Source organism: Ursus arctos, unplaced genomic scaffold (assembly GCF_023065955.2).
Source record: "Ursus arctos isolate Adak ecotype North America unplaced genomic scaffold, UrsArc2.0 scaffold_6, whole genome shotgun sequence".
NCBI classification, from domain to species: Eukaryota; Metazoa; Chordata; class Mammalia; order Carnivora; family Ursidae; genus Ursus; species Ursus arctos.
The window spans coordinates 84535423-84547521 of record NW_026623078.1 but is presented as its reverse complement, the minus strand read 5'-3'; the positions used below and the strand labels follow the sequence as shown (position 1 = coordinate 84547521).

General features: G+C 62.1%; 1 protein-coding gene across 1 annotated transcript in view; it reads left to right on the top strand.

Moving 5' to 3' along the window:
- The window catches only part of LOC113247960 (maestro heat-like repeat family member 5), a 68031-nt gene that overhangs the window by 50677 nt on the left and 5255 nt on the right, over positions 1-12099 (top strand). The window contains exons 20-24 of the mRNA XM_044380381.2: positions 3673-3832; positions 5185-5366; positions 8752-8889; positions 9337-9451; positions 10286-10429. Of these exons, the coding sequence (XP_044236316.2) occupies positions 3673-3832; positions 5185-5366; positions 8752-8889; positions 9337-9451; positions 10286-10429 (739 nt within the window). The remainder of the gene's footprint in view (positions 1-3672; positions 3833-5184; positions 5367-8751; positions 8890-9336; positions 9452-10285; positions 10430-12099) is intronic.

The window sequence follows — 12099 nt, the reverse complement described above, 5'->3', positions numbered from 1 at the left end:
ATTGTGTGAAAAGCATCTCCTTGCCTCTGCAGCTTGTCTTTTCACTCCCTGAATGTGCCTTTTGATGAAAGGAGTTCCAGGTTCAGTCCTTCCCACATGTGATCTTACAGAAGTTCCAGTGATTGCCTTTCGAACTCAGGTCTCCAGCCGCCCCATAAGTGAGGCTGGTGCAGACGCGAGGTCAGCCTCCAGCTCTGTGTAGCCGCGAGCATCCTTCAGTGACCAGCCCGCCCCGGGTCTGCAGCTCGGGATGCTCCCTACCTCCCGGCCAAGTGCCCGTGGGCAGGGTCTGTGCCTGGGCTCAGTAGTGCTCCACTCGCCTGTCCCCGTGCTGACACCCGAGGTCCTAATTCCTGTAGCATCATACACGTTCTCTGCACCTGATACAGAACGGCCTCCCCGCTCCTCCTTCCTCAACACCTGCCCAGCTGCCCTTGGCCCTTTGCATTTCGCATTTCTACATGGCCTTACGCTTGGCTTGCCAAGTTTTCTTCCTTTTTCCCCCGTGTTTCTCTTTTACCCTTGGCGACTACTTTGTTGGGTCAGCCCTCAGCTGCACCCCACCAGTGTGGGCATAACCCACGGCGTGTCCCGCTGTCCATCCTCACTGCACGCACGACCTGCCTGTCTTTGGTTCTTACAGCACTGATTCCCTTTAGTAATCAGATACACGCCGGCGAGGCCACCGCCTGCAAGAAAGCCGAGATCTTGGTCATGACCTCCAGCTAAGGGCAGGGCTGAGCCCCACCAGTCCCCAGCCCCCGCCCACGCCCTCCAAGGTTCATCACCCTCTTCATTTCTTTTTCGTTTTACTGCAACTAAACATATTCCTAAAAATATTTCCTCGTAGTTTTTGTAATTGTATTGAGGAGTATGGCGTTTCTTGTCATCTTTGGAGACTTCTTTCCTCTGGCCCAATATTAACCGAGATTTTTAGATGCGGGTTCTCTGTCGTAACAAATCTAGCAGCACCGGCTTTTCTTTCCTTAGTAAAGCATCACCCATCTCTTCCCAGCCCTTTTTATTTTTAATTAACTGATAGGTTTTCTTTTTTGGAGCACCTGTATGTTTATGGAAGAATTAACCCGAACTGCCCGGTCCCGCCCGTGTCCTGCTCGGCTAGCATCCTGCGTGGGGCGGTGTTTGCTCCAGCCGGTGGGCCGGTACCGATGCAGCGTCGCCATCCGAAGCCCACGGCTAGGCAGGGCTCGCCCCCCGTGCCGCACACCCTGTGGGCTGGGACAGTGCGCCATGTGTCCACCATTTGCGTGTCCTGCGGAGTAGGGTCACTGCCGGATAAAACTTCCGTCGCCCAACTCCTCGCGGCCACTGATCTTCTACTGTCCCCGTGGTTTTGCCTTTTCCAGAAGGTCGTGGACTTGGAGCCGTACAGGAGGGAGCCTTTCAGACCGGCTTCCACTCCTCCGCAGTATGCACTTCGGGGTCCTCCAAGTCTTCTCCTGGCAACCACGGTCACCTCCAGAACACTTTCTTGACTTGTCTCCCAGAAGCCCATGCTCACCCGACTCTCCCCCCATCTCCCGGCCGCCCCTGCTCTGCCTCCTCGCTGGTTCCGCCTGTCTCCCAATCTCTCAGCACAGCGCCACAGGGCTCAGTCCCAAGGGGCTCGGTCCCACGCGGCTCAGTCCCACGGGCCTCGGTCCCCAGAGCTCCCCTCACTTACACTCACCTCCCTGGGCTCCACCTCCATTCCGTGGCTTTGAATAGCACCTATACAGATGCCTCCCGAAAGTTCAGCCCCCGCCGGAAGGCAGCACGTGGGTGTCCGGGAGGCATTCCACACTGGACACTCCCGGACCACACTGCTGGCCGCCCCCCGAAACCTGTCCTCGTGGGCTTCCCTGTGCTGATGCCACCCCCCAGCTTCTCAAGCGAGAGCTCTCGGGGCCACCTTGACTGTCCTCCCCACACCCAGACCCAGCCTCAAGGAGTCCTGCAGCTCCTCCTGCCCGTCAGAACATCACCGGCTCACGCGGAGTTCCAGCCGTGTCCATCCCCTCCCTCCCAGCAGCCAGAGTGAGGCGTTAGGACTAAGTCGGACCACATCTCTGCTCCGCTGCAGACCCTCCGGAGGCCCATCTCAGTCAAAGTCAAGGCAAAACCTTTACAGTAGCCAACAAGGCCCCACGACCTCGCCGTCCTCCTCCCCCAGCCCCACCCTCCCCTCCCCGACCACGTTGGCCCTCCTTGAGGAGGGTCCTGACCACACCAAGATCGGCCCTGTGTCGGGGCTGGAAGGTTCTCCCCCTCCCCCAGAGCAGCATGCGTCCCCACGTACCTCCTCAGGTCTTTGCTGGGTCCCTTCTTGGTGAAGGCTTCCCAGCTGTCCCACTGAAAACTGACCACAGCCCAGATGTGCCCTCCCGCCGTCGCCCTCCTGCCATCCCCCTCCCTCCTCCCCTTCCCTGCTTTATGCACTTAGTCTGACACACCCTCGTTTGCTGGCTGAGTCGAACCCTAGGGGTCACTCCCACACAGGCCAGGACTTTACCGGTTCTGTCACTGCTCCGTCCCCGAGTTGGTTGCCCACGCATGACAGGGGGCTCAGCACACACATGCCAACAGAGCAGAGGAGAAACCCCGGCCCCTGGGCACCCTCGCTCCTGGAGAAGCGTGTCACTAAGCCTCTTGAGGCAGCCTCCACTCCCAGAGACCTGCCCACGGTCGCACAGCTGTGATGGCACAGCAGGGACTCGGGCCCAGGTCCTTCTGACAACAGAGGCCCCGCTCTTTAGTCTCAGAGTCCTCAGAGCTGCTGTGCCTACCTGGCCCAGAGTCTGTCCTAAAGCCGGGATGGGGGTTTATCTAGGCCCCCACTGTGACCTCGCAGTCCCCACCCATGCCCCTCCAGCCCCTTCCATCCAGTACTTGGCCCCAAAGACCGCCACCTAGCACAGAAAACAGAGGGCCATCGGGGTCACCGACATCTCGGGAGCCCCAAAGCCCCTGCCTCCCCAGGACTCAGAGGCCCATGTCCATGGACCAAGTGAAAAGACAACACTAGCCCCAGCTCCCTGGTCACAAGGCAAGGCCCAATCAGTCCTCAGTTTCCCCATCTGCAAAACAAGCACAAGGACACTGTAAAGCTCTATGCACACCGGTGATGGCTCCACTTGACCCAGGGCGGGCCTGGAAGCTGGACCCCAGCAAACTCCGGCTAGGCGGAGGCAGCCAGGGCTGGCTTCTGGGCAGACATGCTAACGGCAGAATGGGCGCAGGCCCGGTGGGGAGGCTTGCCCTAAGCCCAGGGAACAATGGCACACGTGGAGGCCCAAAGGCAGGAGAGGAGGACAGAGGGCAGGGGTCAGCTGGACGTGTCCTGTCAGTACTTAGGAGCCATTGAGGGTGACAGAGAGTCTCTAGCTGCGGTGCAGGGAGCCTGGAGGACAGACCCTGGAAGTGAGGAGACCCAGGCGCCTGGACCAGGGCGGCGGGCCTGCCATCTCCCGCCTGTCCCACAGACCACACGCACTCCTGTCCCTGCTGCCCAGTCTCCCCTCGAGGGCTCTCCTCCACCCCAGGGGCTCCCCACAGCCAGGGTCCCATGTGGGATCCAGCCCAGCCTCCTCCCTTGGCCCCTGAGGCCCTGGTGGCCTGCAGGTGCGGCTGAGCACGAGCGGGGCCACCTTCATGACCCCTCTTTGCCCGCAGCCACGCCTTCCGCTCGTGGAGGGCCCTGGGAGCTGAGCAGCCCGTGAGCCGCCTGGTGCTGGCCATGCTGCTGGCCTGGCTGCAGGAGCGGCCGCTGCCCGCCGGGGCCAGAGACGGCAGCCCCCAGCTCAAGGATAAGCCCTGCCTGCGCTCGCTCGCTGTGAGTGTCTGCCGTCGCTCCCTGGACGCCGCCCCAGCTGCCCCCGCGTGGGGGCTGGCTTCCCGTGTGCACGTCAGCACTGGCGGCATCGGCGCAGCCATGGGGCGCCAGGCCCCAGGGAGGGGGAGCCCTGGGCCAGGCTGTGGAAGCCCCCCAACAGGGGCCTCCAAGGCTGCCGGGCAGGGGCTGACCGCACAGGCCCAGCCCCCCACTTCCTGGCTGAGGGCTCGGACTGCTACAGAGCCTGCCCCTGCCCCCATGCAGTGGGACAGTAGTGGTCCTGCAAGGCCAGACCAGGCACGTGGCGCGTACCCAGGATGCGGGACCCGCTGTGTGGGTGGCCTCAGAGCACTGGAACTTCGGGAGGCAGGTTCCAGCAGAGGAAGAGTGGGGACAATGGTGGGCCCCTCTGTCCACACTTGGGGCCTGGGCTTGTAGATTTTGGGGGAATCTTGGGGGCTGCCTCCTGCAGCTGCACCCTCCTGTAGGAACCGCACCCCCCCCCCAAAGCCAGCTTTCCTCCCTCCACGGCCACGGGAGCCGGGGGCTCAGTCCTAACACAGCCACACCTGTCCTTGGCTGGACTCTGACGAGGCAGCAGCTGTGGCCCGACCCCGTTTTTTTCCAGGCTGAGACACACACCCTCACCCCAAAAACCCCTGAGCAGCGGCCCAGAGCCCCCCAGAGCCCCTCCCCACCCAGAGCCCCCCAGACAGGCTGCTGCCTGAGCACAGGTGTGTGATGGCTGAACATGGCAGCAGATGGGAGCTCCACCCTGTCTCTGTGCCTGGTCCTCCGTCCTTCTGAACACCCCTGCCCCGCGCTGATGTGGGCCCTTCCTATCGGAAACCACACAGCAGCATGGGGTCAACAGGGTGGCCTTCTCTGTGTCCCACCACACCCCAAGCCCTGGCCTGCCCTTGTCATGACTTCCCAGTGCTGTCCCCCCTCCCCAAGAACATTCTGGACCATGTGCTCCAACAGGCACGGAAGCCTCAGGGCTGCTGTCTGGTAGCTCCGCCTTCCGGGGGTCATTTGTCCCCCCTGGCTGTCACTCATTAGAGACCTCTGTGTTGACGGTACCACGGTACCACGGGGAGCACAGACCCACGCAGCCTTGCTGCCTGGGCTACGCAGCAGGGGCTGGACACAGGCGGATGGCAGACTGGGGACAGGCGGGTGGGGGTGGTGTCCCCGGACGTGCTGGGACGGAGGGCACAGGCCTGCAAGCAGGTCCAGGGAGGGAGCCGAGAGGGCCAGGGCCCCCGGAGAGACATCCCAGAGATAGGGCCCTGGTCCTGGAGGCTGTGACAGGAGGGAGGGCAGGTCAGATGTGACCCTGCCCCCGACAGGCCATGAACACCCTGCACGAGCTACAGTTCGCCCGAGAGTTCAAGAAGGCCATGCAGGACGCCTACCCCGAGCTGCTCCTGGCCCTCCTCACCCAGATGCACTACGTCTTGGAGCTGGACCTGCTACAGGAGCCGCAGCCCGGCCAGGAGGCCCCCAAGGCGACCATGCCCAGCCCCCGGAGGTAAGGCCGGAGTACAGGCTCCACCAGCAGGGATGCTGAGAGCGCAGCAGCACTGGCAGCTTGTGGGCTCGGCACTGGAGGCTCGAGTCCAAGCGCGAGGTGTCAGCGGGGCCCTGCTCCCTCTGAGGCCCGTAGGGAGGACGCTCCTGGCTTCTTCCTCTCCCAGTGCTCCCCGGCCTGCACATGTTGCTCCCCCCTCTGCCTCCCTCATCACCTGCTGCTCTCCCCTGCGTGTCTCTGTCCCGGTTTCCCTTTCGTATAAGGACACCAGTCATACTGGATTAGGGTCACTCTATGGACCTCATCTAACCAGATTCCAGCTGCAAAGACCCCGTTTCCAAATAAGGGCACATTCACAGGTACAGGGTTTAAGTCTTAGACATAGCTTTTTAGGGGGACACGATTTAACCCCCAAACACTAGCAAGGCCCATGCAGCAGTCAGCACGGAGGGACTCGGGGCAGGCACGGGGCCTGTTTTCGTGCTCCCGAGGGCCGCTTGGCCTCAGAGCCGCTCCGTGCTTGCTGACCTGTGCGGACTTCATGGGACAGCACTTGCCACCTGCCCACAGCAGGCACCGCATCTTCCCTGAATGTGGTCCTTGCAGGAATTCTGTGAGATGAATGCTGTCTTCCCCATCATACACATAAAGAAACCAGGGCTCAGAGAAGCTCAGAGGCTTTCTCTGAGAGACACAGCATGCCCATGGGTTGCTGAGCTGGAGCCTGTGGAAAGGCAGGGCGGCCCCTGGCCAGTGCTGAGCCCCTCCAGGTCCCCTTGAGCAAGGCTCTGACCCTGGTGCATTTGTGCCCTGACGTGACAGTTGCGGCATCTGCCCCCCCCCCCCCCGCTGTGCAGTGTGGACAGGACCCATGTAGGAGGGTCCGCGCCCTGCTGCACTCAGCCACCGTTCAGACTGGCTGGCTTGCCCTCCCTCTGCGCCAGGTCATGTCTCGAGAAATCCAACAAGCTAGTCTTTAAAAACCGCTGGGGCCGACTCTTTTCATTTGTTTGTATTATGATGTGCTTCACGTAATTTGTCGGTTATAACAGCTCTCCCCAAGGCGCGTCACTGAAAAAAAAATGGCACTTCTTCTCATATTGCTTCTGAATTCGAATGTGCATAAAGTTCCTTTTTTCTTCAGCTCAACCATGCAAAATGCATGAATCTTCCCTAATAAGCTAATAAAACGTTCTCCTCCCAGAACGTACGTAGGAGGGCCAGGAGGGGCTGCAGTGAACTGTCTCCACCCATCTGCTCCCCCAGCCCTGAGTCTGCCCGCACGTGCCCAGCCTCCCTGATCTCCCAGACTTTCCCCCATCCCCACCCTGCTCACCTGCCCTCCACACTGCAGCCCAGATGCCATTCAAAGCATGTCCATGGCCCCACGCCTCCCTGCCCCTCCCCACTTAATTCAGAAAAGGCCAGATCTTTTCAGTGGCCCAGAGGCCTCTGTCTGGCTCCCTGTTGCCTCCAGGACCTCATTTCCTGCCACATACCCCTCGCTCACACTGCCCTCTCTAGCTTCAGAGGTCTCCCTGCTGTTCCTTAAACCCAGCGCGCTCCTGCCTCAGGGCCTTTGCATTTCCTGCTCCCTCTTCCAGGAATGCTCTTCCCCCAAATATTCTCACCTCCTGTGAGTCTCTCCAAACACCTTCTCTAAAATAGTGGTCCTACTCCCACTCGGCCCTTCCCCTCCCAAGGCCAGCATTGTCTAACACCTGTTATCTGCACCCTGTGGAATGGAAACTCCTAGGGAGCACAGGTGTCCGTCCATCTCACTGGGGTACTTGGGGAGCCTTTTGTTCTGACCAGCTGGATGGACAGGCTCAAGCAGCACCAGCCCTTTCCCTCCCTCCCCTCGGCTGCCAGGCCTCCCTCCAGGTGAGTCCTTTCCGGGGAGAAGGGAAGCAACCCCAGCAACTGAGGGACAGACTCACACCCCAGGCGTAGTCCATTGGCTCTGACTGGCCCGTCTCGGGTCACATGCTCACCCCTGAACGGATCACCTGGGCCACAGGGGCGTGTGGGGCTCTAACTGCCCAGGCCGGGCTCGCACACCGTCCCTGGAGCAGGGACAGGACCTGGGTCCCACCTGGCCCGGAGGAAAACCCAGAAAGGCCCACAGGAAGGGCAGACCAACCAGCAGCCACACCAGCAAGTGGTCAGGGGTGGTGGGGAAGTTGGCAGCCACTCCCAGGGCCTCAGAGGGCTTGTCACCACACGGGGGTGGCACCGGACGCTGGGTGGTGACCCAGCAAGGACTCCGGAGCAGGGAGGGGCCGACATGGCACTCTGTGCCAGCCTCTGTCCTCGCTTACCACCCTGGGGTCCCCGCAGCCCTACCCCTCTCCTGGCGCCCCCAGCCCCTGGCCCCTGGCTTCAGCCTTGCCCCCACCCCTGCTCCACGCTCCCTACAGTTCTTGGAGGAAAGAGAGGTAGGACTGACGGATGGCACCCTTGTCAGCATTTGCAGGGGCCACTGTGTCCCCACGTCAACACTTCAATACTGACAGATTGGGCTGCTGTGCCCCAGACCACACCAATCACCAGAGATGGGACCCTCTGCTCGGGTGCTCACAGCCCCGGAGACATGCAGATGGGGGTCAGGTGACGGCCCAATGACAGATGGACAGATGACACACCGCAAAGGCCCTGAGGGTCACCACCTCCATGGAGGATGACCCAGAGCACGCCACCTGCCGTGTGGTCCCTGAGGACCAAGCCTCTGAGCTGAGACCTGACTGACAGTTGACGTCCCTGGGTGGGGGCAGGGAGGGCAGAGAGCCTTAGGGGGAGGGGACATGAGGGAGGGAACAGGAAGGAGGCCTTGAAATCAGCCTCTGCACCAGAGCAGTGGGGAGCCACGGAGGGCTCTGCGCAGAGGGAGTGGCAGGGTCTGATCGGCACTGGGGATAGGTGGCCAGAGTGGGCAATGTCCGGGTGAGGGGGACCCAGTGATGCCCTCCCGTGGCTCACATGTGACTGGGGGACTCCTGAGAGGGCATCTGGACTCCAGGCCAGAAAGAGGAGGCTGGGGCCTCGTGTCCACATGGCATTGCTGGGGACAGCAGCGGCCGGTGCCCGAGGCATCAGCAGGTCAGACAGACAATGCTCGGGATGCCCAGCTTGGTGCCCACGGCAGGCTTCACACACCTGCACCCTCCCTGCTCCCCTCACTCATCTGCACACGCAGCCAAGGCGGCAGATGCTGGCTACACAAGAGACCCGCGCTCACGGGAGGACGGCCACCTAAAAAAACAGCCCCCATGGGTGGGGGTGTAAAATGGTGCAGCCATTGCAGAAAACATTCCTTTCCACCCAGGGCAGCAGGCCCCCTCCCCAGGGTCAGGGCTGGCCCGGTGACCCCCCTGTCCCCCCACAGCACGTCCCTGGAAGCGCTGAAAAGCCTGCTGTCCACCACGGGGCATTGGCAGGACTTCGCGCACCTGGAGCTGCAGGGCGCCTGGAAGCTCTTCACCACCATCCACACCTACCCGCAGGGCGTGGGTCTCCTCGCCAGGTAGGAGTGGGGCCAGGGCAGGGGACAGGGCCTGACCCAGGCCACCACCTGTCCAGGAATCTGGGGATATCGACCACGGTGACCTCCAGGCCCCCCTCCCCCCGTGAGCACAGCCTAGGAACTCACACACGTGCACACGTCCTCGGGCGTGGAAGGCGGTGCCCTGCGCCTGGTCGCACGCACAGCCCCCCGGAGCCCGTGGATACGGGCATCTGCCACTAGCTCCATACCGGCTGGAGGTGCCCAGGGGCCCGCTCCTCTGCCTCCCACACGCCCAGCCCAGCCCGGAAGCCAGGGGGCGGCCAGGGGTGCAGAGGGGCATCGCACACTCACAGCGACGGGTGCCCGCCCACATGCAGCCCCTGCTGGGCCGCTGGTAGGGGGAGGTGGATCCCGGAACACATCGGCACGCTGGGCCCTGCCCCTGCCCTCCTCCCCTCGCCCCAGGGCCATGGTGCAGAACCACTGCAAGCAGATCAAGGCAGTGACCAGACAGCTGCTGCCCAGCCTGCAGAGCAAGGAGGAGCGGGAGAGGAAGGCGGCCATCCTCATCCTCACCGAGGTAAGGGCCTGGGCAGGGAGAGGGGAGCCCCTCAGACACAGCCTCCTCCTCCAGCTGCCTCGGGGCCCCCATCAGGACCTTGCCTGGACGGACGCGCCTCCAGATGACCCGTTCTACCCCCTCCTTCCCCCTTCTGGCTCCAGGCCGGTCCACACTCCAGGGCTCCTGGCTGGGTCCCCTGCTTCTCAGGCCCCTGTCAGCCTGCGGCCTGGAAGAACCGGTCTCTCCACCCCTCCCTCCCTGGCCCGACCCCTACAGAGCTGGCTGGCCAGGCAGAGCTGGGCTCGGGTCGCCCCAGGGACTGTGAGGCCAAGAGGGCGCTGGTTGGAACAGGAGAGGCGCAGGGGTGTGACACGCAGGTTTTGCCACTGAGGCTGGGGCCGTGGCGGGGCTCGGGGAGGGGGTGCAGGGGCTCATGAGGCACCTCCATAGCAGATGTCAGCAGGGAGAACCCCACATCAAGGCCGGGTGCCGTCCCCATCCCACCCACCAGCAGGAACATCTGAGCCCGCCCCTCCCAACGGGGCTCCGTCCCCAGGTGTCCCATGAGCCAGGGCACTGCTATGCGCTGACCCCAGCCTTGCTGTGTGACACCAGGCAAGGCCCTTTCCCCCCTCCGGGCCTGGGTTTCCCCAGTCGCACACTGAGGAGTCAAACCAGCTTGGAAGTGGGTTTCAAATACTTGTTAACCAGGACACCCAGAGAGCGCTGAGCACGTGCCCTCCGCAAAACCCCGGCCAGACCCTGGTGCTCGAGCCCTGCTCCCAGACGCAGATGGAGGCTCTCCAAGGGGAGGTGTCCTGCCTGACCGCCTGCCCTTGGGGCCTGCCCCAGTTTCTCTACAGCCCCGCCCTGCTGGACGTGCTCCCCAGACAGGCCGCCCTGACTGTGCTGGCCCGAAGCCTCAGGGACCCCAGCCCCGACATCCGCGTGTGGAGCCTGCAGGGCCTAGGAAACATCCTTTTCCACCCAGAGAAGGTAAGGGCCCGAGGGACGTTGTCGCTGTCACACACACACAGCCCCAGCAGAGCAGTGGGGTGCATGGGGGATGGACAGGCCTACTGGGTTGGAATCCTGGCTCTGTCCCTTCCAGCAGTGTAGCTGGGGCACATGACCCCCTGTCCGGGTCTCAGTGTCCTCATCTGTAGAGTGGGTTTGGTGATGGTCTCTCAGCAGGGTGTCGGGGGGTAAAGTGTCTGTTCCCCGGGGACGTTGTCTCCTCCAACCCAGGAGAGACACAGCGCTATTGCAGACCTCCAGGGGCTGAGGAGGGGCCCACCCGGTGGCTCCCAAGGCTGGCCCGTGGAGAGGAACTTGCCCTGAGAATCTCACCATCTGCCGGTGACCCATCTTCTCCATCCCCTTCCGGCTCCCCCATCACTGGAACAGCCCACATCCCTTGATGAACAGCTGGGGACGTTAGCAAAGAGGCAGGAGAGAAGGCCCGAGACACAGTCCCCAGTGCACCTGGCCCTCCCACTTGCTCCTGATGTCGCCCTTGCTGTGGGCTCCTAGGGCGCCGAGCCGTGGTGGAGCGCCCGGTGACACAACAGGTTGCCAGGTCCACCCCATCCACACTCCAGCACTCTCTAGCTGCACGTTTCTTCAGCGCCTGGGCCTGAGTCAGTGTCCATCTCGGTATCACGGGAGTGGTCACAGCAGCTGCTCACGAGTGCCATGCTGCGTCCAAGCGTGTGCAGCACAGCGGTCCGTCCCCTCCAGCCGTTTGCTGTCATGGGCTGCAGCCTTTTATCCCTGGCAGCGGCGTGGGACCTGCCAGGGGCTGCTGTCATTCAGCAGAAACGTCGGGTTAGAGAGGTTTTCCCACCTGACCCGGAGGTGCGCGGCCTTCGCCTCCCGCATCCACCCCAGGGGCCACATGAACACCCAAGACAGCGGCAAGATGCCCACACCCATCTCCACTGCTGAACATAAGCATTCACAGGGCTTGTGGGAGAAAGTGTCTGATGGCAGGGGGGCCACGGAAGGACCAGGTTCCAAAGAGATTCAGCAGCCTCCTGCCGGTCAGCCCACTTCCCTCCCGCTTTGTTCACCTTGCATGTCTGCACGTGGGTGAGAGGAGATCACCACTAGGGTCACTGCCGGCAGAGCCCTTTGTCCTGCACATGACACACTGTAGGTACTTAATAAGGGAGAATAACCTTTCTTCATTCATCTGCCCATCCACTCGTCCACCTACCTACACACCCATCCATCTGTCCATCCCCCTATCCACCCGTCCATCTGTCCACCTTTCCATCCACCCATCCACCCATCCATCCCCCTGTCTGTCCATCCATTGTTCCTTGGGCCCTGCATTTATGACTTATTCTTTCATTATTTTTTGTTCATTCTTTATTTATTATGCATCCACTCAGTTATTCACATTTGCTCCATCATTCATTCAGTCAGTCAGTCACTCAATTGGTTGGTCAGTCAGTCAGTCGGTGGTCAGTCATCCGTACACCTTTCTCCAGCTGTTCCTGCAGGCAGACAATCAGTAGGAAGTTTCCATGTGCCTCCATGCCCTGCATTGGGTGGGTCCTGCGGGGAACGGAGAAGACAGACAGGAGCGCTGCCAGACCAGGACAGCCAGGGCCGGGGAAGGGGCATGACTCCCAAGTGGGGTGTGGGCTGCTGGCTACAGT